The sequence below is a fragment of the Nicotiana tabacum genome, chromosome 8 (assembly GCF_000715075.1).
Source record: "Nicotiana tabacum cultivar K326 chromosome 8, ASM71507v2, whole genome shotgun sequence".
NCBI classification, from domain to species: Eukaryota; Viridiplantae; Streptophyta; class Magnoliopsida; order Solanales; family Solanaceae; genus Nicotiana; species Nicotiana tabacum.
The window spans coordinates 169620110-169647512 of record NC_134087.1 but is presented as its reverse complement, the minus strand read 5'-3'; the positions used below and the strand labels follow the sequence as shown (position 1 = coordinate 169647512).

The following is a 27403-nucleotide window of genomic DNA, read 5'->3' as shown; positions in this document are numbered from 1 at the left end:
TAAGTCAATCCTTAACTACTTACTTCATTATCAAATTACTTCTTTTTAACAAATACAAGGTGATAACATGAAAACAACGAAACTTTAAATAATTAAGCGGAAGATAACAATTAAATATCTGAAATCTGCGTCTATTACAATTAATTAAGTCTCAACCACCCAAAATCTGGTGTCACAGTGTCCCAGACGATCTAAGATTTACTACATACAAAGTCTGAAGAAATAATAATACACTGTTCCGGAATATAAGGAAAATGAAATAGGAAAAATAGGGATAGAGGGAGACGCCAGGGCCTGCGGACGCCTGCAGGTCTACCTTAGATCTCCGCGTGGACTGAAGGTAGCCTCCACACTATGGTCCAAAAGATGCTCCGGGATCTGCACATAGTGCAGAGTGTAGTATCAGCACAACCGACCCCATGTGCTGGTAAGTGTCTAACCTAATCTCAGCGAAGTAGTGACGAAGCTAGGACCAGACTACCAAATAACTTGTGCAATTCAAATACATATACAGCGGAAAGAAATACAAAAATAACCAGTCAATATGGGAGGGGAAACATGTTGTGGGGGAGATAACAATTCCGAATAGAAAGACATCAAGTAATTAAAGAACAACATAACTCGGATATCAACAAAGAATCAGAAATCAACAATTGCACGGCATCACCCTTCGTGCTTTTACTCTCGTCCTCACCCAAGCAATTATATAATAAAAGTGTGCACGGCATCACCCTTCGTGCTTTTACTGTCTTTCCTCACTATATAATCAATAAAATCGGCACGGAATGGTACATCGTGCGGCATGGCATCACCCTTCGTGCTTTACACTCTTTCCTCACAATAATACACGGCATCACCCTTGGTGCTTTATACTCTTTCCTCACAAAACAAACAATACACGGCATCACCTTTCGTGCTTTAACACTCTTCCTTACCCAAACAACAATCACAAACAATAGGGCAAGGAAATAAATAAGATTATAATAGAAATCCCGACAAGGGAACAACAATTCAACAATTAAGTCCCGGCAAGGGAGCAACATCAATAATATCAACATCCCGGCAAGGGATATAACCAATAAAGCAACAATATCTCGGCAAGGGAACAATTTAGGCAAGGGAACAATTTAATAACTTCTTTCTCTTATTCACTTTTACTTCACAACTCACTTTACCATTTGAGCCAATGCTCCAAAGGGTTCAATCAACTCATATACTTTCACAATTCGTAATATAACTTGAGCCAATGCTCCTCGATGTTCAAAAGTCACAATTCCTTCCACAAACTTTTCACAACAATTAGAAATCAACTCTAAAGCATGGATAATACAACGAAGTCATGAAAATCATAAATAAGACTCACGGGCATGCTTGACACCAACGTATAGATACTCGTCACTATGCCTATACGTCGTACTTAACATTTATCACATAGCAAATAGGACTCAATTCCTAATTCCTCAAGCTAAGGTTAGACCAAACACTTACCTCGATGCCACGAACACAATTCACGATTCAATTATAGCTTTACCCCTTGATTTCACCACCAATTCGCTCGTATCTAGTCACAAGTTACTTAATTACATCAATAAACGCTAAATGAATCAATTTGAATGCATAAAAATGAGTTTTCTAAAGTTTTACCCAAAAAGTCAAAAAATCGCCCCCGGGACCACATGGTCAAAACCCGAGGTTCGAACCAAAACCCGATTACCCATTCCCCCACGAACCCAAATATATAATTTTTTTTGAAATCGAACCTCAAATTGAGGTCCAAATCCCTAATTTTTGAAAACGTAGGTTCTACCCAAAACACCCAATTTTTCCATGAAAATTATTGATTTGCAGTTGAAATCATGTTAAAAGATGTTAAGGAGTGAAGAAAATGAGTTAGAAATCACTTAACAACGTTTTGGAGAAGAAAGTTTGTTTGAAAAAAAAATCGTCTGTTATGTTTTTGGGGTTTTAAAAAATGAAAATAACTGAAAATCCCGTCTATTTATACCCTTCTCAGACCCCCTGTGCGGACCGAACAAAATGGATTGTGGCCGCACAGTCCTTCTTGAGGATACTGCAGTCCAATGCCCCTGTGCGAAATGCACAAAGTCGATTGCGGCCGCACAACCCTCCACCGCGCACAACACAAGGTCGACCGCGGACCGCACTGGCCCCTTCCGCGGTCGCACACGTTTTCTTGCGGACCACATTGGCGGGTTCAGAGACCTGCAACTTCTGGTTTTAAGCATAAGACATCCCGGAACCTACCCGAAATTCACCTGAGCCCTCAGAACTCCAAACCAAGTGTGCATACAAACTCAAAAACATCATATGGACCTACTCGTGCGATCACATCATCAAAATAACATGGAAAATCATGAATTAAACCTCAAAACTCAACATTTTCATCAAGAACTCTCAAAGTTCACAACTCTTTAACCGGAAGTTCAACTCACATCAAATAAACTCTGTTTTTCACCAAATTTTACAGTCGACACATATAAATCATATTGAACCCGTACCGGGCTCCGAAACCATAATATGGGCCCGATACTACGGGTTTCACATAACATTTCACTTTCAAGAACCTTTATATTTTTCAGAAAATAATTTCTTTCAAAAATTCATTTCTCGGGCTTGGGACCTCGGAATTCGATTCCGGGCATATGCCCAAGTCCCATATTTTCCTACGGACCCTCCGGGACCGTCAAATCACGAGTCCATATCCATTTACCCAAAACTTTGACCGAAGTCAAATTAATTCATTTTATAGTCAAAATTTATCATTTTTCACAGATTTTCACATATAAGCTTTCCGGCTACGCGCCCGGACTAAGTATGCAAATCGAGGTGATGCTAAAAGAGGTCTTTAAGGCCTCAGAATGTAGAATTCATTTTAAAAAAATAAGTGATGACCTTTTGGATCATCACACTATAAATCCTCCTATTAGAATAAGTCCTAGAAGTACAAAGTCTATGGTTCGCTTATAGCGTATTGACAAATCGATTTCAAATAAAATTCTTGATAAAGAAGATGAACAAATGATCAAAATGATCATAATAAGTAGGTAAGTGATCTAAAAGATCACATGACATAACACTTCATAAATTTTCAATAGAGGTTCAAGTACCTGAAATGAATGAAAAGATCTCATTTATGTTATGTCTTTATGAAAAAATATTAGAACCGATATAAAATATTCGTCGATTACATTTATGATAGCGCTAAGTATAGATGAAGATCTTAAGTCTGTCGAATACAGACACAAAAATATTAGCCAAATGGAAGAGAAACAACTCAAATAGAATTGGTTTCATGTGAAAGACATGTAGTTTTGGGCCTGCAGTTCAAACACTTTAAAGTATAAAGCCAATGATATGTGCAATCAGTTTTCGATATCTTATTTGTCTAGCATGATATGAAAACTTGATATGAATCTAATTAAGGTCTATTATATGACTTATATGACTCGACTTATATGACATCCTTGAAGGATTTAAATCGCTTAAAGCATATACAATTCTTGGTCTTAAAGTACCATATCCTAAGTGTTATTTGTGCACATATGTATCTTGATATAACTATAAGAATGATGATGTGATAGCGAGAATACCTATATGGAGATATTGAAAAAGCTATTCCACAATATTATATTGAAGATATTACATATATACAAGAATGATGATTTCAAGGTGCAGCATATTCATTCAAGTGATAATATCGCTGATTTGTTTACCAAATCTCTATCGATGTCAACCTTCAAGAAGCTAGTGTACAAGATTGGGATCCGGAGGCTCAAGGATGTGAATGGGTGCTCTCATAGGGGGAGTTAATACGGGTTGTACTCTTTTTTCCTTACAAGGTTTTGTCCCACTAGTTTTTTCTTGCAAAGGTTTTAACGAGGCAACTAAAAGGCGTAATTCTAAACATGTGTACTCTTTTTCCTTCTCTAAAATTTTTGTCCCATTGATTTTTATTTTAGTTAATGTTTTAACGAGGCACATTATTTGTTGAATAGACATTCAAGGGGGAATGTTATGAATAGAATTATATTTAAGGTGAATGTCTATATTTTAGAGAGATTTTAGGGACTATTACTTGGTGGCTATGGTAATTCTTCTTTCTATCTCGCTCTCTCCCTAACGTCCCTCTCTATCTTCTAACTTCTAACGTCTCTTTGACCCAACTCCCCACCACTGCCTACCACCGTCAGCCGCCAGCGTACAACTGACGACCACCGGACCCAGGTAAGCCCCCCACCCCCTATCTTCTTTTCCTCTCTCTTCACCTCTTTCTTCCCTTGCTCTTTTCTTCTGCTTCTTTTTCCCTCTCCTCATCTCTCCTATGATTTCTCCCAATCTGCCTCCACCTCTACCTTTCTAGCTTTCTAGCTTTCCCGTTTCTGCTTCTTCTTCCTTCCCCTATGTTCTCTTTAACTTTCTCGTTTCTTCTTCTTCTTTCTTCCCCTGTTCTATTTATCTTGCCCTTTTCCTCTTCTTCTTTCTTTCTTCCGGTCACTGCCCTAGACTAGTGGCGACAGCAGCTTTAGCGGCACCTTACTTTCTGCACCTCCTCTTTAGTGCTGTTGATCGGATTCCTATACCTAGCAACGACAGTAGGGGTTTGTGCATGGCGATGATTTCCCAGCAGCCCTTGGACGACATGTGCGGGAACTTCCAGAACATAGCTGTTGTGGACATCACCTCTCTCGACACCCGCTGGGACTCCAGGTTCTATCGTTCTTGCTTAGAATTTGCTATTTGTTATTATTCTGTTAGCTGCCTTTTATCCTTGATTATTGTATTTCCTTCAGCTTGCTTGCATTTATCTGCCATTAGGTGTATCACTCCTGTTTCATTCATGCCTTTTGCGTGACCTAGTTACATTACATTTCAGCTTGTATTTAGGCTTTACTTATTTTACGCCTCGTCTTCTCATCTATATTTGTAGTAGTCTAGGCTTAGTCCATATCCCTGTATTTTTGCTGGTGTAGTGGATATTCTAAGTGATGGTAGTGTAAGGTCATGTCCTCAGGTGGATTAGTGGGCGAGGAGCAAGGGTGGTAAGAGGGGTAAGGATTTCATAAGGTTGAGAATTGGATCCTGGAACATAAGGACACTAACGGGGAAGTCGATAGAGTTGGGGAAGATTCTCCAGAAGAGGAAGGTCCAGGAGACTAGATTAGATGGGGGGTACGAAGGCTCGGGATGTTAATGGGTATAAGCTCTGGTATTTGAGGGGTGTTGGAGGCAAGAACGGAGTAGGCATTTTAGTTGATAGGGACCTCAGAGAGTTAGTGGTAGATGTCAAGAGGGTGAATGATAGGTTGTTGATTATTAAGCTAGTGGTTAATGGGTTCACTTTACAGAATAGTTATTTTACACTCCTTTTTACTTGAGTTTTGATTAAAAAATGTATACAGAATAGTCCCAAAGGCTTACATGTTGTACTTGTTTACAAGGTTTGGTCAAAAAAGTGACAAGTAGTCAAAACCAGCTCAAAAAGGAGTGAAACATGCACAAGTACCAAGAACAAGTCAATGCACTGCTGCAGCATAAAATCAACTGTAGCCGCAAAGGACCCACCGCGACCGCAGACTATTTAGTGCGGTCTGCGGTGGAAAAGTTCAGAGAGGTGCACTTTTGGGTGTTCAAGTTGTGCGGTCCGCGGAGGATTTCTTCCGATCGCAGTAGCCTCTCCGCGGCTGCAATCCATTTTATGCGGTCCACGGAGAGGGGGTTTCAAAGAGCTTGGAGTTTGAAGATGGAAGCCAATGCGGTCCGCGGTCTTTTTTTGTTCGGACCGTAATTGAAGTCACCGTGGCCGCGATGCATTTTATGCGACCCGCGGTGGCCAGATTCAGAGAGTGAATAGTCAAGCCAAGAAACCTCATCGCGGTCCACGGTACATTTTATGCGGACCACAGTACCTCCGTTAGGGGTAATTATTTCCAGAAAATTCGGCCTAGTATAAATACTTTCTTTTCACATTTTTAGGGTTTCTTTTGTAATCTGTTAGACTCCAGGGCACGTGAACGGTGTTTTAATTCCATTTTGAGTAATTTGTAGCTAGATTAACACTGAATCTTCATTATCTTAGTTTATAATTAAATCTTATGGGTTATTCTTCATCTATTTTCCTGATTTCTTCCATTATTATGAGTAGTTAGACCCGTTAGCTAGGGTTGTTGCTCAACCCTAGTGTGGATTTTTGATGTGTCTTTTGATTTAAGGCTTAGATGTTTATGGGTAGTTGATATTTGGACTGATTTGTATTTTCCATGTTAAATTAGTGGTTGCAAACACTAATTTGTGCCTATTTGACTTGGGCTCTTCCTGAGAAAGAAAGCTTGAGTCTAGGAAAATCAATCCAACAAGGAATTGGGGTGTAATCAAGAGATTGATAGCCCTAATTAAAGGGTTAAACCTAGAGATAGTAATACCCGACTTGAGCCTATATTGCTTGCACAATTTTGACATCCAATTAGTCTTGAGAAAGTCAATTAGGGCAAAGTCACTCAACTTACCGAGAGGTATAGAGTGAGTAATTCTGTGCATTGGCTATATCGCAATCCCCAACATAACTTCTTTGCCTTAGGCTTTAGATCCCGTCAAGTATTCACCTAGGAGAAAGTCACTTCCCTAGTGCCTCTTTAACTATTTAGAATACCTTACAAGCAATCATTCTTAGTTTAATTTAGTAACTTTTTAGTATAAAAGTAGAAGTAACAAATAACAATTATGATTGGAAGTGTAATTAAGAGCACTACGCATTTCTAGTTTAGATAGGAATCCAATTCCTAATTCTAGCTCCCTGTGGATTCGATCTCGACCATCTCGGATAAAAGCTGCTTCGACTGCTCTCGCCACTTTATAGTGGTGTAGGGTTGACATCGATCACTTTTGGCGTCGTTGCTGGGGAGCTAACGATTTTGGCTATCTATCTAAATAGTTTTGTGTATTGTTTTTCTTTCCTTCTGTGTTACTAATTTGTGTGTGCCGCTAATTTAGGTACAAAATGGCAGCAAACAACGCACCTCTTGGAGATCTTCCACCGAGAGAGGAGGTAGATGACAATATTGATGATGATGTTGTTATACCCCACTTAAACCAGGTCAAATTAGAGTATAACATATTAGCGATTTTGAGTTTGAATTAATTTTTAAAAGAGTCGCCACCTAATTAATTCTAAGGTGAATTAGGACACCTATTTTTTAAAGCTTAAGTCAAACTCTGTCTTATGTTCTTAACCTAAAGATTCTAAATAAGGGTTTTAAATATTTTAAAAGGAAGGTTTTAAAACACCTTTTAAAATCCATTAATAACGGTTAGCCGGCCGAACTTAGGTTAATAAGTGTCAAATAACTTATCGAAAACATTTAAGGTATTACAAGACAATAACTTATAATTGAGTAGTTTAAACTTGAAAATATTATTAAGTGAAAAAAGAAGAAGTTAAAATCTAATTAATATGTGCATATATAAATTTGTTTGAAGCAAACGACCATTTTTTTTAAAAAAAACTGTCACTAACCGCAATAAAAGAAAATTATTTTTTGTTTGTCATCAAACTTTACTAAGGTCAAGAAGTTGTTGAAATTATTTATTTAAAGAAAAAAAGAAATTTGCAAAACTCAATTCAAAAGCCACGTTGTCAAGCATAAGAAAGTTTCATTGCCTTTTTTAAGTCTCAAAAGAGAACGTACCAATATTCCAAGTGATAGAATTCTTAGAAGTTTTTTGATTAGTAAGATATTTGGCCAAAATCACAGTTGTAAATTTACATGATAAAATTAATTATCAATAATAAAATAAACTCCACACAAAACTAAATCACATAAACTAATGAAATTTAGACAAAGAAAGTAAAGAATAATGAAAACCGCCATAGACCACCCCAAGCAAATTTGCTTGTTTTCTTCTTGTCCAATGCGATTAAAAAAGATAGTTTGTGATAACTCTATGCGGGTAGGAAGAGTCTTGCATTAAGACTCCAGGTTGCTCTGAAGTGTACATGCAAATAAAAAATAGAGAATAAAGAATAGTAAAAATAGTCTTAAACTTATAGTGTTCGAAATGAGTAGAATAATCACAGAAAATCTTTTGTAAAACCCAAAGCTTTCATATTATCAAAACCTTTTTAGGCTTGCAAGCTTCTTTTATATCAGACATTAGAATTCCATATAAAACTTTTAGCATCAAACCTTAGAGAAAAGGTTTTCAACAGTAAGTTCCTACATAAACCTATAAATATTTACATCCAGGTGATTAAACTGACACAGATTAGAGATTTAGAATATACTTCTGGTAAACAATAAACTATTAGACAAGTTATACAACAAAATAGCTGAAGGTTTTCTTTCTAACTTAAACTAACACTACCTCAAATAAGACAAATGCTTAACAAGACTTAATGCTATTCTACCACATAAACCAGTCATTTGACAAGATCATAAACCAAATGTAGTCATAACATAATATCAAATGAAGCTACAGTTTGTCTATTAGCATGGATTCTAACAGAGACTTTAATAGTCTATATGAATATCTTATACGTGTACACATATATTTCAAATTGATACTACCCTTTTCTTGAAAATATGATTTCTCAAAATGTACGCAAAATCAATCTATGGTTAAAATAAGGTTTTTATTATTAGAAATAGTTCTTAATCACAAACTAAAATGAGATATTTTTTATATACACACAGTGGACGAACATGGCTTCCATCTAAAGGTTCAAACTTGTAATGAATCCTAACAGCTAGAGAACATGTTGCCTTTCCACATATCTATGCAAGGCAATAGGTTACTATAGTCATAATTCTGGCAGAATTTAAGGCATGAATCTCTGCTGCATAAGAAATAAAAAATAGAAAAAAAAAACACAAGATAAAATTTCTACAACAATTATAAATGATAAAACACATGGTAACTTTTAACAAAAAAAACAGCTAGCATTTTTATGGAACTTTATCGGCCATAATGGAAATGCCTCATGCCCAAAAACTAATTTCCTTAAAGACATAATTTCTACATACAAATGAACTCTAAATCATGATTTCTAATATATTACTTAAAGTAATAAATACAGAATAGCAGGTTTAGATCTAACTTTTATTGGAACAGTGAACCCAGTGCTCTTAAGGCTTTGGATCTACTCCTCTTTTAATGAAATTGAATAGGACAGAGATTGATACGGATTAAACTAGTTTTTGAGATCAAGTTTTATATGAAACCTTTTAATTTCTAATTAATATGAAAATATCGGCATCTTATGAGTATGCTTCATGGGTGAACCAAACAAATTTCTATATATATGATTTACACAAAGAAAACAACTGAACCATGAACTTCTATAACAGAACAAAAGGGGACTAACACATGATTCTACTGGATAAGAAAACAACAAATTTATACTTAATAAAAATAAAGAGCGACTAAAACTTAGAAGGAAAACTGACCTTTTGCGGTGCAGGAACTGGGGTCGCGTCAATGTCTACTATCTCCGGCCTCTACTCCGCAACCTCGAACGATCGTCAAATTCCAAAACGATTATGCCGCCACCTCTAGTTCGGTTAAACGAGACCAGTAGGGGCTGACCAAAACGAGCCCTTAAAGCGTGGCTCCAATGAGTAAGAAATCAGAGAAGGAGGCTCGGAGAAGAATGTTAAAAAGGTTGTGGGTTCAAAAATTGCTGAAAATCTCCACCAAGTTTGGTATTTATAGGAGATGAATTAGGGCTCTCTAGGGTTAGTTGGGCGGCATTCTTGATTTTTGATTTTTCATTCAAAATGAACTTTTTAAATTTGATCGTTGATCTTTCTTGGACGGACTTTGCATACATCACATGATTTGGTCAAAAAGGCGTGATTTGTTCCAGTCCTTACCCAAATTGGCGAAGCTGTGGTCTGCTTCAATTTGATTTCGAAGTTGTCAAGCACAAACAAGAAAGAGGAAAAGGAATATACTTTGAAATATTTAGATACATAATGAGATTAGAGAGATCTTTTTGCACAAAAATGGTGCGTCATTCCTCTGCTTGAAAGATATAAGAGCTTGGAAGTTTTCTGAAAATGGAGAAGGGAGTGGGGCGTCTGTTTTGAGGGAGATAGAGAGAGGTTAGGAGATTTAAGTTATGGAAAACCTGAGCTGTTGGATCTGTTATTGGGCTATTGAGAAGTGATGGGCTGCTGAAAGGTGGTGATGTAAAGGCTTTGTTTGGGCCGAAAACCATGACATTTTCCTTCTTCCAATTAATTTAATTTTGCTCTCATATCTTTATAACTTGCACTCAATAAAAATTTCATAAATAAACAATAATAAGTAAATATAATATATTTGTAGCAGTAAAACTATTATATCATATCTTTTAAAATAAAATTACGTTGAGTAATAAACTTATCCAAATATGAAATTCTTTCTCCCCACAAAATGGAACTTTTCTCTCCCTTTGGCCAAATATCACTCCTAATTAATTGTTGAATCTCTCCCAAAATTCATAATTATTTTCAATAAATTTCTTCCTTTAAGGGAATTCGAAGACTTAGAGAAGTGGTAGAGGTGTATGGATTAAAATTAAAATCACATATTTGCAAACAACTTGAAAATAGTCCATCGTGCTAATTACACAAACTGATTGGCACGATTTGATTGCAATTTATATCCACTATAAATTATTCTTGATACTTCAAAATCTTTTAACTATGATCATTTTAAAATATCAACCATAAAAAAAATAAACATGTCTTTCAAAAACTCTACGAAACTCCAAAAAATATGTGTATAATATAGTACTATATATGTTGTGTTATATTTCTACACACACACACACACACACATATATATATATATATATATATATATATATATGTGTGTGTGTGTGTGTGTGTGTGTGTGTAAAACTCACCTTCGACAAAGTTCATCTTCATAATAATAGTAGTAGTAGTAGTAGACTAATCACTTCAATAACTATAACAATAATAATAATAAAAGGTAACAAATAATTAAGATAGGGCATGAAATTATTAATGACTAGGGAGCACTAAAAAATTAATCAGAAGAAAGGTAGGACAAAATTGGGTATCAACAGCTGCCCCTCTTTGACCGAAAATGATGAAAGAGTTTTCGTGCAAAGAAATTGAATGTAGTAGCCAATTTTGTCCTGACCATTAAGGTTGAAATGGGGCAAAAGGGAGATAAAAAAAATAATTGCAGTCGAACTCTGGTTTCGAGTTGCCTACATATCTCAGGTTTCACGAGAATCAAGCCATATGTAATTCCAGACTGATGGTGCTATGGAGTAGGACTTAATGATTGATGTGGATCCTAAAATGCTGCCCCAGTGTCGAATTATGGAGACACAAGGTGTCAGATACTGGGAATCATGATTGAAAGAAAATGTGTCGAAATAAAGATTTTGGCTAAGATTTTGGTAGTCAAGCCGAACGGAATCCGAAAATAGACCTTTGACTTTTGTTGGCGAGTCTGGTTTCCTCCCCAGCAAACTGCCCCGGTTTGCTACTTAGATAAAGTTCCACTTTGTGCTAAATTTCCTGCTAAACTCAACAGGCTAGGTAAAATTGTTAGTAAATGAGATATAAAAATGAGATAAGTCATAACAATAATTTCATTAAAATGAGACCTCTAAGTCGTTAATTTATCATAGAATAAGCCAGGTATGTTAAAAATAATTCTTTGATCATGACTAATGAAATGAGGCTTTGAGCTAATGATTCATGTAAATGGTGCCTTTCAGCGATGACTTATGTATGATTGATAAAAATGAGGAATTTAAGCCAATGATTGATGAAAATGAGGCATTTAAGCCAAATGATGCAGTAATTGAGGCGTTTAAGCCAAATGACTGATGAGGCTTTCCAAGCCAAATGGTTTAAGGTAATAAAAATATTTATGGTGCATTTGCAAGGCAATTGTGTGGTGCATTTAAAAGTAATGGTGCAGTGTAGTTGAAAGCATTTGCATCGTGCATTTGCAAGCAATGATATGGTACTTTTTAAAGCATTTGTGCAGTGCATTTGCAGTGCCTTTGAAAGCAAAAGTGCAGTGCATTTGAAAGCATTTATATTATGCATTTTGCAGGCAATGGTGCAAAGTATTTGAAAGCAATAGTGCAGTGCATTTAAAAGTCAATGTGCTATGTAGTTTGCACTTACAAATAATTAGTAGCTGAAAAGTAATGACAATCAATATATTAAAAAAATATTGTAAGATTCCAAAATCATCATTAGAAAAATCTCAAACTTGGATTTTAAAGATCATCATCATCCAAAAGGTGTAATTTTCTATAAAATACTATAAAAAATTCAAACCGCTTGACAAAGGGTCTTGGTATTTATATTCGTTATTGATTCTTCTGCTTCCTCTATCCTGAAAATCTGCACACAAAGAAAAAATTGTGAGTTTTTTTTTGGGGGAGGGGGGGAAGGTTGATTCGTGTTGACTGTGATGCTCTGGCCTTTGATAATCTTGCGCTTCCCACTTTGTTTGGACTTGTAACCTCCACCAAACACTGAATCTTGGCGAATGAATAGTTAAGAAATTTTGATGAAAAATCCAATTTTAATAAATAAAATATGCATAAATATATACAAAATAAAGTTGTTGCCGAATTCTGCATTGTGACATGCTTGTGAAACAAAGTGAACGTCCTCATCTGGAATCCCATCATTCGTCTTGCTTGACCATCCTTTGTCGATGACTGATGCCTCCTCATGACGACGCCTTCAAAAGCTGCCCTAATTTCCAATTTGAGGAAAATATTGAATTTTTATTATGATGAGATCGAACCCACAGGACTGCCTACGTATCCCCTCTTAAACGGGAATCAGGTCAAACGTAGTTCATTTACATTAAGAAGCATTACATAGAAAAGAAAGAGGTTGCTAGATATGCCTCTAGATGTAGTATCTCTTGACTACATCTGTGTTGATGGGCTTGGGCCACACTTCTCCATCCATTTCTGCTAGAATCAGTGCTCCTCCAGTCAATACTCAATGCACCATGTATGGACCTTGCCAATTTGGTGCAAATTTTCCTTTAGCTTCATTTTGGTGCGGGAATATGTGCTTCAAAACCAGTTGCCCCAATTTAACTGACGTGGTTTCACTTTCTTGTTGAAGGCTCTGACCATCCTGTTTTGATAGAGTTGACCATGGCCAACAACATTCATTCTCTTCTCGTCAATAAGCATTAGTTGTTCGTACTGATTCTTTACCCATTCTGCATTGCTCAGCTCGGCTTCCTGGATGACCATCAAAGATGGTATTTCAACTTCCGCTGGTAATATGGCTTCAGTTCCATAGACCAGAAGATAAGGTGTTGCCTCAGTTGATGTTCTGACTGTAGTGCGATATTCAAGGAGAGCAAATGGTAGCTTCTCATGCCAGTGCCTGTAGTTATCAATCATCTTCCGTAATATCTTCTGTATGTTCTTATTGGCTGTTTCAACGGCTCCATTCATATGAGGTCGATAGGGAGTGGGATTTTGGTGAGTAATCTTGAACTTATCACATATTTCTTGCATCAGGTCACTATTGAGATTGGCTCCATTATCTGTAATGATTGACTCACGAATTCCAAATCGGCAAACGGTATCTGCTACCACCTTCTTTGTAACTGACTTGTAAGAAGAGGCTTCTACCCACTTTGTAAAGTAATCAATAGCTACCAAGATAAATCTATTCCCTTTCGAGGCGGCCGACTCAATAAGGCAATGACATTCATGCCCCAAGCTGCAAACGGCCAAGGAGAACTCGTCACATTGAGTTCATTTGGTGGGACTCGAATCAAATCACCGTGGATCTGACACTAATGACATTTCTGTACAAAACAAATCCAATTTGTTTTCATGGTCATCCAAAAGTAACCTGCTCGTAGAATTTTCTTTGCCAAAGTAAACCCATTCATGTGAGGCCCACATGTTCCTGCGTGTATTTCTTCAATCGGCTTGGTTGCTTACCTGGCATCTACATACCTCAACAGTCCTAAATCTGGGGTCCTCCTATATAGGATTTTGACGTTTAGGAAAAAGTGATTTGCCAATCTCTTAAGCGTTCTCTTCTGGGTACTGGTTGCTCCTTCAGGGTAATCCCTTGTCTTGAGATACCTCTTAATGTCATAATACCATGGTTCTCCGTCTGGCTTGTCATCCATATGGAAACAATAAGCTGGCTGATCTTGCACATTCACCTTGATGGGGTCTATGTAATTTTTATCTGGATGTTGAATCATGTAAGACAAAGTTGCCAAAGCATCTGCAAACTCATTTTGAACTCTTGGAACATGCTTGAAGTCCACTTTGATAAACTTCTTACACAACTCCTTTACACAATGTAAGTACGGTAGGATTTTTATGTTCTTTGTATTCCATTCGCCTTGTACTTGATGAATTAGCAAGTCTGAATTACCTATAACCAACAACTCTTGGACGTTTATATCAACGACCATTCTAAGCCCAAGTTTATAAGCCTCATATTCTGCCATGTTGTTGGTGCATGGAAACTGAAGTTTCGCTGAGATTGGATAATGTTGTCCAGATTTTGAAACTAATACTGCTCCAACTCCAACTCCTTTGAAGTTTGCGGCTCCGTCAAAGAACATTCTCCAACCAGAATATGCCTCTAAAATGTCTTCTCCAGCAAACAATACTTCTTCATCTGGGAAGTATGTCCTAAGTGGCTTGTATTCTTCATCCACAGGATTTTCTGCAAGGTGGTCAGCTAAAGCTTGTCCTTTGATGGCCTTCTGAGTAACATACACGATGTCAAACTCACTTAGAAAAATATGCCACTTCGCCAGCTTTCCTGCATGCATAGGTTTCTGAAAGATGTACTTGAGTGGGTCTATCCTGGAAGTGAGATAAGTGGTGTATGCTGACAAGTAATGCCTCAACTTTTGTGCAACCCAAGTTAAGGCACAAAAGGTGCGTTCCAACAAAGTATATCTTGCTTCATATGCTGTGGACTTCTTGCTCAAGTAGTATATGGCTTGTTCCTTCCTCCCAGTTTCATCATGTTGCCCCAAAACACATCCAAATGCATTATCTGATACGGATATGTATAACAACAACGGCCTTCCAGGTTCTAGAGGTACCAACACTGGTGGGTTAGATAAATATTCCTTGATCCTATCAAAAGCTTGTTGACATTCCTCTGTCCATTTGGTAGTGGCATCTTTCCTCAGCATCTTGAATATCGGCTCACAAATCACTATTGATTGGGCTATGAAACAACTGATGTAGTTAAGGCGACCAAGGAAGCTCATCACGTCCTTCCGATTCTTTGGAGGTGGCAGGTCTTGGATAGCCTTTATCTTTGAAGGATCCAACTCTATGCCTCTTCTACTGACAATGAAACCTAATAATTTTCCAGCTAGAACTCCGAATGCACACTTTGTGGGATTCAGCTTCAAATTGTATCGCCGCAACCTATAAAAGAAATTCTTCAGGTCTACCAAGTGATCTGAACTCTTCCGTGACTTGATGATGACATCGTCCACATAGACCTCAATCTCTTTATGGATCATGTCATGAAAAATAGTTGTCATAGCTCTCATGTATGTAGTACCTGCATTCTTGAGTCCAAAAGGCATTACCCGATAACAATACACCCCCAAGGTATGATAAACGATTTCTTCTCAGCATCATCTTCATTCATCAAAATCTTGTGGTAACCGGTAAAGCAATCAACGAATGACTGCAACTCATGCTTTGCACAATTATCAATGAGTATGTGAATATTCGGAAGTGGGAAATCATCCTTTAGACTAGCCTTGTTGAGATCCCGATAATACACATATATTCTGTTCTTCCCATCCTTCTTTGGTAGTGGTACTATATTGGCCAACCAGGTGGGGTACTTCGTGACTCGGATGACATTTGCTTTAAATTGCTTGGAGACTTCTTCTTTGATCTTCAAACTTAAGTCCGTATTGATTTTTCTTGTTTTTTGCTTTACCGGGGGACAAGATGGATCCGTTGGAAACTTATGGGAAACAATATTAGTGCTTAAACCAAGCATGTCATCATACGACCAAGCGAACACATCGATGTATTGTCTCAGAAGATCCACATATTTCTCCTTTTCTGATGGTGTCAAATGGACACTAATTCTTGTTTCTTTTATAGACTATGAATCTCCCAAATTTATAAGCTCAGTTTCATCCAAATTTGGTTTTGACTTGTTCTCAAACTGCTCAAGTTCTTTAGTTAATTCTGCAGGCGGCACATCTTCTTCATATTCTTCAAGATCTTTCTTGTTATTTTGTTCACTTGTTTCATTGCATGTCACATTCACGATGTCGGCATTTTTATCAATTTGTTTGCTGAAAAATAAATAAAAAAGAAAGAAAATTAATAAAGACAAAAATTTAAATGTAAAGCGAAAAAGTATATTCAGATTTTGCATTTAAGCTTCCAAAAGATCAAGGCAAACAACATAAAAATCATAGACACGATTCAGGCCTCAATTTTAAATCGTGTTTTTTTAAAGTACTAATACAATCCATCTACAAAGACTCCCGGCAAACCGGGGACGGGGTACAAGTCTAATTGTTCAAAACATCTCCAGGTGCGGCATCCCAAATAGTTGGCGCCTCAGTGCAATCCTTCAAAATCACATTGCAGTCGGCAATGAATAGGCTCATGATTCCTTTAACGAGGTCGTCTTCAGCATCTTCATCTAGCTCATGAATAGTAACTGTCTTGAGGAATGGCTGGCTTAGCAGCGGGATAGGCTGTGGCAAGATAATGTCACTTTTCTTCTTGAGCGAGCCTCCGAGACTTCTTTTGGAGTGGGTTCGTAGCCTAGGCCAAAGGTATTGTTCTGCCCCGGTAACTGAATTGGCTCCACTATTCCATGCAACCTTGCTCCAAGTCCTCGACCAAGCTCGAAACCATTCTTCAACATTTCTGATGCCACCATCCGAACACACTTGGCAACTTTATCTCTTTACCTCGAGTAGCAGTCACAATTTCTTCAATGTGGAAAGTAGCTCCATCCAGCCTCTCCACACTTTCAATGACAGGGATTGAATTCCCGGGGCAAATGGGATTGCTTGCTTCTCCATGAATCACAACTTCCTGGTGACTCCACACAAACTTCACGCTCTGGTGCAAAGTGGAAGGGACTGCACCAGCCATGTGAATCCACGGCCTTCCCAACAACAAATTATAAGTAGCAGATATGTCTAACACTTGAAATTCAATGATAAACTCCACAGGCCCAATTTGTAATGCTAAGTCAATTTCACCAATAGCGCTCCTTTGCGCTCCGTCAAAAGCTTTAACATTCACATGACTTTCATGAACTTTTCCAATGTCAATTCCCAAAGCTTTGAGGGTAGTGAAAGGACATATATTGAGGGCAGAACCATTATCGATCAAAACCCTAGAAACAAACTTGTCCTTGCACTTGACAGTGAGATGCAAAGCTTTGTTATGAATTAGACCTTCATGTGGCAATTCATCCTCATGAAAAGAAATCTTGTGGGCTTCTAGAATTTGGGCTACCATAGATTCCAAATGGTCACTAGTTGTGTCGGCTAGCACATATGCTTCATTGAGTACTTTTACCAAAGCATTCCTGTGACTGTCGGAACTCATCAATAATGACATGAGGGAAATTTGAGCCGGCGTCTTCTTCAGTTGGTCTACAATAGTGTATCCGCTACATTGCATTTTTCTCCAAAACTCTTCTGCTTCAGCTTCTGTCACAGACTTCTTCTGGTTGTTGTCCTTACTTGAAGTTCCTCGTGATGCTTCTTCAGGAACATAACACCAACTGGATCTCATCATACCTGCAGCAACAACTTCTACAACTAATTTTGCCTTTCCTTTGTTCCTTACATCAAACGGATAGTCCCAAGGAACTACTTTGGTTTTAAATGAGGGTGTCTGTGCAACTAGAGCCATGATCCTGGCTTTCGGAGGGAGTATTTCCACCTCAATTGGTGCTCGCACTTGCACTGTGCTGACATGAGAAATGAAGGCAGATGACACAACCTTTTTCTCGTCTTCAATTGTTACAATTGTTCCTTCCAAATTTCGATCTTCATCAGTAGATATCATGTTAATACTGGTATTATCGTGATTTGGAAGACGGTTGTTGTTCACATTCGGGGGAGCTCCCTTAAGCTGAATGGTTCCTGCTTTGATCAACTCTTCAATCTTATCTTTGAGAGTAAGGCAATTTTGTGTGTCATGTCCAGTCATACCAGAGTGATACGCATAATGCTTGGTCCCATCATACCGTCCTAGGAGGGGGTCGGGAACTCTTCCTGGGACTGGTTGGAGTACTCCTGCAGCTTTCAACCTTTCATACAACTTTGCTAAAGGTTTAGCTAGGGGTGTATAGGTTTTGGTTGGTTTTTTTTCAAAGCTCGGGCGAGGTCTAGGTGCATTTGGGCAGTTTTGTGATTAGTAGCAGGGTTGAGATGGATATGTAGGTTGGTAATGTGATGGATTCGGGTATGTGGGTGCTCGGGGTGGATAATAGGTTGGTTGGGCATTATAAACAGGATAGGGAATGGGCGAAGGCAGGTAATAAGGTTGAGGAGTTTGGGTGTATGGGCTATAGTATGAAGGTTGAGGTAACGGGTTTTGGTAGGTTAACATTTGGTTAGGCCTGCGGTCTTGGATGGTCATAGCAGCGGATACTTCTTTCTCCTTCTTCTTACTTGCTCCTCCAATAGTTTCTGACTGGATTTCCTTACTCGTTGCTTGTAGTGCTGCCAAGTTTGTAATCTTTCCAGATTTGAGACCTTCCTCTATAACGTCTCCCATCCTAACAACTTCCGAGAATTTCTGCCCCAGCATGCTTATCAATCTCTTATAGTATGTTGCATCCGTTTGAGATCGAATAAAAGTAGTTGTCATCTCATCTTCTCCCATCAGGGGTTGGACTCTTGCTGCTTCTGCCCTCCATCTCCTGGCATACTCTTTAAAGGATTCTGTTGTTTTCTTCTCCAACATCATCAAATAGAATCTATCTGGGTTGGTCTCGGTGTTAAATTTGAATCTGTCCATGAATTCTTGCGCCATGACACTCCAGCTACGCCATTTCTGTGGATCTTGACTTGTGTACCAATCAAGGGCTTCCCCTGTAAGACTCCTTATAAAAAGTTTCATCCTGATAGTTTCATCCTTTCCCATGCCAACTAACTTATCACAATACGACCTCAAATGAGCTCGTGGGTTTCCTTTTCCATCAAACATGTCAAATTTTGGTACTTTATATCCTGCGGGTAAATCGACATCGGGATGAACACATATATCCTCATACTCCAAACCTTCCATACTCCCAATGGTTTCAGACTTTTTAATGCTTTCTTTAACTCATGGATCTCCTTCGCCATATACTCGTCGGCTTTATCCCTTACTTCTTTTTTTTGCTTCTTGATACTGATACACTTCGGAGTGAAGTTGGTGAGGCATAGGGGTAGTAAAAGGTTGTGCTTCCGCTACATATATCGACGGCACATGTTGCATGTTAAGAATAGCGACGTGTGACATCGGTATGTGTTGGGTTACATATATGGTGGTTTTGGGTGAGCGGGGTGCTTTGGGCTAGTGGTGGTTGGGAAACATATGATGTGTTGAAAGTCAATAGGTTGGCTTGTTACGGGTTAGCATGTGCGTTAGTGGATGCTGACTTGTTGTTGTGAAGTGGAGGGTTTGGTGGAAGGTGTTCTGGGATAGGTGAGTCAAAAGATGGGAAAGGTGGTGGGATAAGTGCATTTGTCCTTTCTTCGGGAAGTGGTGTGTTGAGGCTGATAGAAAGATTGGTAAGGTTCCGAAGCCGTTCAATTTCACCTTGCAGGTTAGCCACTTGTTGCAACAACTAGGCAATATGCTCATCACAAAGGGTAACCTCCCTTCCTTCTGAAGCCTCGGGTTTGTCTCGTTGAACGGTGACAAGTCCCAAGCCTGTCATATCAGATGTGTTTGAACCAGTCATGTTGGTAGCTGCTCGTGCCTTGGATCTCGTGAAGTATGGGTGTTTAGCCAGTTAGCAGTCAACACAAATCAACCTTAGGGAGTAATAAAATAGAAAACCTTTAAAAAGGAAATAAAAGACAATGTTAGTAAGGGGTTATTAAATTTAAAAGCAAGTACATCACATAACAAACAAATCACGTAATAATACAAACAAGTCAAGCAATGATAAGCGTGTCCTAGTATGCACAGGACCTCTTTGTGCCAGAGGTAGGCCTAGCGAAAATTTGAGAGATAAACACACCATTATATATCATTTCATTGCTCCTTAATTAGATACCCCAAAATAAACTTTCATTGATGATTTGAGTCTCAGTACATAAATGAAAAGAGAAATACCAACATTGCCTTAGTCTAAAACGATTACAATGGCATAGCCTTAATTGAAATAAAGATTACAACATAGTTCTAATCTAATTGACTGAGGATGGTTCTTCATTGCCCCTTAGCCTCTTCGCTGCTCTTATTGCCTCGTCGATTTTCTGGCGATTCTTCACAAGGTAAACCATGGCTAACTTTCCTCCTTCGTCGAGTCCTTGGCAATAGCATTCTATGAATTGTTTCTCGAGGTCTCCATCCAAATCTTTGAGTCCTTGCTCCATTTCCACAGCTTGTTGTTTCCACATTTCTATTTGTTGCTTCTGTATTTCCTCTCGTTGTCTCAACATTTCAATCTCTTTGTTATCCTTCTCATGCTGCTCCTTCTGCTTTGCTTCAGACTCGGACACCCTTCTTTTCAATCAACGGTACTTGATTTCAGCTTCGACTGCCTTATCTTTGATTAGGCCTCCCATATTAATCCCTCTTGTGACAGAACCTTCAAGGTTGGCACGTAACCATTCTAAGTAAAAAGTGTCATATCTAGCTTGGTACCTATCTGGTGCAATTGTATCCTTTACCATATCTCTCTTGTTTCTCCACATCCTGAGAATTTTCTTCGCAAAAGGAATCTTATCATTATCATAGTCAATTCGATAATGATCCATGTTATCAACTTGCAGTATGACTTGCATTCTTCCGGCTTGTCTCATAACTCCTAATGGAGCATATGGTTGAAGTCTTCGAATCCCTATGAGAACCAAGTAAGGTAGCATTTTTCCACGAATTACAAAATTCTCAGAAGGATACCAAGAAAACATCCATTGAATCGTGGTGTCGTTCAGCTTGCTAAGTAACTTGCCCCATCCTTTAACACTATTTGGGAGCTTGAATGCAACCACTGGGATCGTGTACGATGTGATATGATTAGCACTGTTTTGCTTGTAAAGCTCTTGGCTTCCACTGATCTTTTGGAGATGCCCCATAAATCACAACTGCAGCAACAAACATCCCTCAAAATGTTTAAATAAGGCCCAAAACTCGTATATATCTGCAACAACCATCGGCACTATGGTGTATGGCTTTCCATTAATGCCATTAAATAATGCATCAGCAGCCATGACAAGTGGGGTGTGAATCTCCTATTTTGCTCTTCGAGGAAATACTAGGAGCCCGAGGAAACAAACCGAAAAAGCGAATACCCTCTTTTCACTCCAAGAAGCATGTGAGGAGAACACCTCTCGATGTTGTAGAAAAGCATCTGAACATCCAAAGATGTCGAACAGATAGCCCAGGGGTATCTTGGATTCTTTCAAATGCTCTAGACCAATTTCTTTCTCAAAACCAAACTTTTCAAAGAACTCTTTTATCGAGGGATTTTTTGGAATAATCATGCCAGCGCTTTGCCAAGAATGTATGCCTTTCCCTAACAAACTCACATTCTCTATGAAGCCTCCAATTTCTTCTAACAATGGTGTCATCTCATTTTCCCTAAATCTGAATACAACTCTTTCTTCATCCCAAAAGGTGACTGATGCTTCAATTATTTCCCTACATGCTGTGACTTCCATAAGTAACAGTAGGTTACCCAGCTTCTTTCGTACTTTGGACTGTGCATTCTCTCCTAAGCTTCTCCACCATGCCTTTAGTTTGGGAGGGATGTCCAACACCATGCCAATCTTTGGGTAAACAACTTGATTCATGATTTCCTGCATTATAGAAAAGGTTAATCCTACCCGTTTTCCCCTTTTATGAGTAAATAGTCCACATAATCAGTGTGTTTATCTTTCACATAATGCACATAAAGGATGAATAGGCGTCACTCGGGGTTATAAACCCGCTTGGACATTTGGATAAGGCTAACTAATGGACTTAATACACCTAGGGTATTAAGCCTCCTAAGGTTGCGTGATGCATGCCCCTAAGAAGGGATTTGGTTTAGCTCTATCCTAGGTCAGCTAAGAGTGGGTTTTCTAGACTGGTCTTTTCTCAGGTGGACAACTTGAGAGTGGAAATTTGTGACTGTTGATTGCAACGCTGATCGACTTACTCACAAACTTTCCCCTAGAAGATATTTTTTGAAAAAGTGCAGGCCCGCAAACTGCGTGACCGCTAGGTGTGTGCTCAGTGTGAATTTTCCAAAAGTGGAGGAAGTGAAAACGGAATGACAGTTTATAAAAGATAGTAATCACATTTTATAAGGAGTAGCAGATTTTCAAATAAGGCAACAAACAAAAACATTCACAAAATACAAAAGTCATTTTTATTAACCTAAGTTTGTTATGGTTTAAAACCTAAAATCCCCAAAAGAGTCGCCAAGTTGTTATACCCCATTTAAACCAGGTCAAATTAGAGTATAACATATTAGCGATTCTGAGGTTGAATTAATTTTTAAAAGAGTCGCTACCTAATTAATTTTAAGGTAAATTAGGACACCTATTTTTTAAAGCTTAAGTCAAACCCTGTCTTATGGTCTTAACCTAAAGATTCTAAATAAGGGTTTTAAATATTTTAAAAGGAAGGTTTTAAAAGACCTTTTAAAATCCGTTAATAACGGTTAACCAACCGAACTTAGGTTAATAAGTGTTAAATAACTTATCGAAAACATTTAAGGTATTACAAGACAATAACTTATAATTGAGTAGTTTAAACTTGAAAATACTATTAAGTGAAAAAAAGAAGAAGTTAAAAGCTAATTAATATGTGCATATATAAATTTGGAAGCAATCGACCATTTTTAAAAAAAAAACAGTCACTAATCCCAATAAAAGAAAATTATTTTTTGTTTGTCATCAAACTTTATTAAGGTCAAGAAGTTGTTGAAATTATTTATTTAAAGAAAAAAAAAGAAATCTGCAAAACTCAATTCAAAAGCCACGTTGTCAAGCATAAGAAAGTTTCATTGCCTTTTTTAAGTCTCAAAAGAGAACGTACCAATATTCCAAGTGATTGAATTCTTAGAAGTTTTTTGATTAGTAAGATATTTGGCCAAAATCACGGTTATAAATTTACACGATAAAATTAATCATCAATAATAAAACAAACTCCACACAAAACCAAATCACATAAACTAACGAAATTTAGACAAAGTAAGTAAAGAATAATGAAAGCCGCCATAGGCGACCCCAAGCAAATTTGCTTGTTTTCTTCTTGACCAATGCGATTAAAGAAGATAGTTTGTGATAACTCTATGCGGGTAGGAAGAGTCTTGCATTAAGACTCCAGGTCGCTCCGAAGTGTACATGCAAATAAAAAATAGAGAATAAAGATTAGTAAAAATAGTCTTAAACTTATAGTGATCGAAATGAGTAGAATAATCACAGAAAATCTTTTGTAAACCCAAATTAGCTTTCATATTGTCAAAACCCTTTTAGGCTTGTAGGCTTCTTTTATATCAGACAATAGAATTCCAAACAAAACTTTTAGCATCAAGCCTTAGAGAAAAAGTTTTCAACAGTAAGTTCCTACATAAACCTATATAAATATTTACATCCAGGTGATTAAACTGACACAGGTTAGAGTTTTAGAATATACTTCTGGTAAACAATAAACTATTAGACAAGTTATACAACAAAACAGCTGAAGGTTTTCTTTCTAACTTAAACTAACACTACCTCAAATAAGACAAATGCTTAACAAGACTTAATGCTATTCTACCACATAAACCAGTCATTTGGCAAGATCATAAACCACATGTAATCATAACATAATACCAAATGAAGCTACAGTTTATCTATTAGCATGAATTCTAACAGATACTTTAATAGTCTATATGAATATCTTATACATGTACACATATATTTCAAATTGATACTACCCTTTTCTTGAAAATATGATTTCTCAAAATGTACGCAAAATCAATCTATGGTTAAAATAAGATTTTTTATTAGAAATAGTTCTTAATCACGAACTAAAATGAGATATTTTTTATATACACACAGTGGATGAACATGGCTTCCATCTAAAGGTTCAAACTTGTAATGAATCCTAACAGCTAGAGAACATGTTGCCTTTCCACATATCTATGCAAGGCAATAGGTTACTATAATCATGATTCTGGTAGAATTTAAGGCATGAATCTCTGCTTCATAAGAACTAACAAATAGAAAAAAAAACACAAGATAAAACTTCTACAACATTTATAAATGATAAAACACATGGTATCTTTTAACAAAAAAATCAGCTAGCATTTTTATGGAACTTTATCAGTCATAATGCAAATACCTTACACCCATAAACTAATTTCCTTAAAGACATAATTTCTACACACAAATGAACTCTAAATCATGATTTCTAATATGTTACTTAAAGTAATAAATACAGAATAGCAGGTTTAGATCTAACTTTTATTGGAACAGTGAACTTGGTGCTCTTAAGGCTTCAGATCTACTCCTTTTTTATGAAATTGAATCGGACAGAGATTTATAGGGATTAAACTAGTTTTTGAGATCAAGTTTTAACTGAAACTTTCTAATTCCTAATTAGTATGAAAATAGCGGCATCTTATGAATATGCTTCATGGGTGAACCAAACAAATTTCTGTATACATAATTTACATAAAGAAAGCAAGTGAACCATGAACTTCTATAACAGAACAAAAGGGGACTAACACATGATTCTACTGGATAAGAAAACAACAACTTTATACTTAATAAAAGTAAAGAGCGACTAAAACTTAGAAGGAAAAACTGACCTTTTGCGGTGCAGGAACTGGGGTCGCGTCAAGGTCTACTATCTCCGGCCTCTACTCCGCAACCTCGAACGATCGTCAAATTCCAAAACGATTACTCCGCCGCCTCTAGTTTAGTTAAACGAGACCAGTAGGCGCTGACCAAAACGAGCCCTTAAAGCATGGCTCCAATGAGTAAGAAATCAGAGAAGGAGGCTCGGAGAAGAATGTTAAAAAGTTTATGGGTTCAAAAGTTGCTGAAAATCTCCACCAAGTTTGGTATTTATAGGAGATGAATTAGGGCTCTCTAGGGTTAGTTGGGCGGAATTCTTGATTTTTTATTTTTCATTCAAAATGAACTTTTTAAATTTGATCATTGATCTTTCTTAGACTGACTTTGCAGACATCACGTGATTTGGTCAAAAAGGCGTGATTTGTTCCAGTCATTACCCGAATTGGCGAGGCTGTGGTCTGCTTCAATTTGATTTCAAAGTTGTCAAGCACAAACAAGAAAGAGGAAAAGGAATATCCTTTGGAATATTTAGATACGTAAAGAGAGTAGAGAGACCTTTTTGCACAAAAATGGTGCGTCATTCCTCTGCTTGAAAGATATAAGAGCTTGGAAGTTTTCTGAAAATGGAGAAGGGAGTGGGGCATCTGTTTTGAGGCAGATAGAGAGAGGTTAGGAGATTTAGGTTATGGAAAACCTGGGCTGTTGGATATGCTATTGGGCTATTGAGAAGTGATGGGCTGCTGAAAGGTGGTGATGTAAAGGCTTTGTTTGGGCCGAAAACCATGACATTTTCCTTCTTCCAATTAATTTAATTTTGCTCTCATATCTTAATAACTTGGACGCAATAAAAATTTCATAAATAAACAATAATAAGTAAATATAACATATTTGTAGCAGTAAAACTAATATATCATATCTTTTAAAAATAAAATTACATTGAGTAATAAACTTATCCAAATATGGAATTCTTTCTCCCCACAAAATGGACATTTTCCCTCCCTTTGGCCAAATATCACTCCTAATTAATTGTTGAATCTCTCCCAAAATTCATGATTATTTTCAATAACTTTCTTCCTTTAAGGGAATTCGAAGACTTAGAGAAGTAGTATAGGTGTATGGATTAAAATTAAAATCACGTATTTGCAAATAACTTGAAAATAGTCCATCGTGCTAATTGCACAAACCGATTGACACGATTTGATTGCAATATCTATCCACTATAAATTATTCTTGATAATTCAAAATCTTTTAACTATGACCATTTTAAAATAGCAACCATAAAAAAATAAACATGTCTTTCAAAAACTCTACGAAACTCCAAAAAATATGTGTATAATATAGTACTATATATGTTGTGTTATATATATATATATATATATATATATATATATATATATATATATATATATATATATATATATATATATATATATATATATATATATATATATATATATATATATATATATATATATATATATATATATATATATATATATATATATATATATATATATATATATATATATATATATATAGTGTATAAAACTAAGGTATATGCATCCAATGTGTATAATAATAATAATAATAATAATAATAATAGACTAATCACTTCAATAACTATAACAATAATAGTAATAAAAGGTAACAAATAATTAAGATAGGGCATGAAACTATTAATGACTAGGGAGCACTAGAAAATTAATCAGAAGAAAGGTAGGATAAAATTGGGTATCAACACTAACATTCCTATAGTGCCTCAAGGAAAAAGGAGAGGCTGACAGGCCAATGATAATGTTCCAGACCCTCCCCCGCCACCTCCAAGAGTAGCTCCTCGAGTGCTTCCCAACCAAGGATATGCTAGTGCAATTGTCCCACCCCGGATCCGGGCGAGGCAATTTTCAAATTACAAATGTGATGCTGACGTTGTTGGAGCAACGAGGGTATTTCATGGGTGCTCCCCATCAAAATGCTTACAAACATCTCAAAGGTTTAGTGGATACCTGTTGGGGGAGCAAGCAAACCAATGTGTCCGAGGATGCACTTTGGTTGAGATTATTCCCAATCTCACTTAGAGGGAAGGCTTTGGACTGGTTTGAAAGGCTTCCCAACCATTCCATCACTACTTGGGATGAGTTGGCAGATAAATTCATTGCTAAGTTTTTCTCGCCGGGACATATGGCAGCATTGAGGGATGAGATCTTAGGTTTCAAGCGGGACCCCAATGAACCATTGTATGAGATATTGGAGAGATACCGAACCATAGTAAAGGAATGTCCCAACAATGATATGACTGAGGCAATGATACAACAGACATTCTACCGGGGCATTAACACAACAAATCAGTGCTTAGTGAACCAACTTGCCGGGGGTAATTTCATGAAGCTGTCTT

At 37.2% G+C, this 27403-nt stretch overlaps 1 protein-coding gene and 2 long non-coding RNA genes across 4 annotated transcripts; all 3 read right to left on the bottom strand.

The window, feature by feature from the left end:
* Positions 1-89: 89 nt before the first annotated feature.
* Positions 90-10385, bottom strand: LOC107812078 (uncharacterized). Of its 2 annotated transcripts, none has more exons than XR_012694342.1 (2): positions 9462-10385; positions 90-378 (listed from the first exon to the last, which is right to left on the bottom strand). It is a non-coding gene; the product is annotated as an uncharacterized LOC107812078 (long non-coding RNA). The 2 variants fall into 2 exon arrangements; XR_001654061.2 differs by lacking the exon at positions 90-378 and adding an exon at positions 7716-8000.
* Positions 10386-16145: 5760 nt separating this feature from the next.
* LOC142163401 (uncharacterized) lies at positions 16146-19312 on the bottom strand. Its single transcript, XM_075220684.1, has 3 exons — positions 18630-19312; positions 16938-18329; positions 16146-16341 (listed from the first exon to the last, which is right to left on the bottom strand). The coding sequence occupies exons 1-3, from the start codon at positions 19310-19312 to the stop codon at positions 16146-16148; spliced, it is 2271 nt and encodes a 756-aa protein (XP_075076785.1).
* Positions 19313-20335: 1023 nt separating this feature from the next.
* On the bottom strand, positions 20336-25703 carry LOC107812077 (uncharacterized). Its single transcript, XR_012694341.1, has 2 exons — positions 25023-25703; positions 20336-22038 (listed from the first exon to the last, which is right to left on the bottom strand). It is a non-coding gene; the product is annotated as an uncharacterized LOC107812077 (long non-coding RNA).
* Between the last annotated feature and the right edge of the window lie 1700 nt (positions 25704-27403).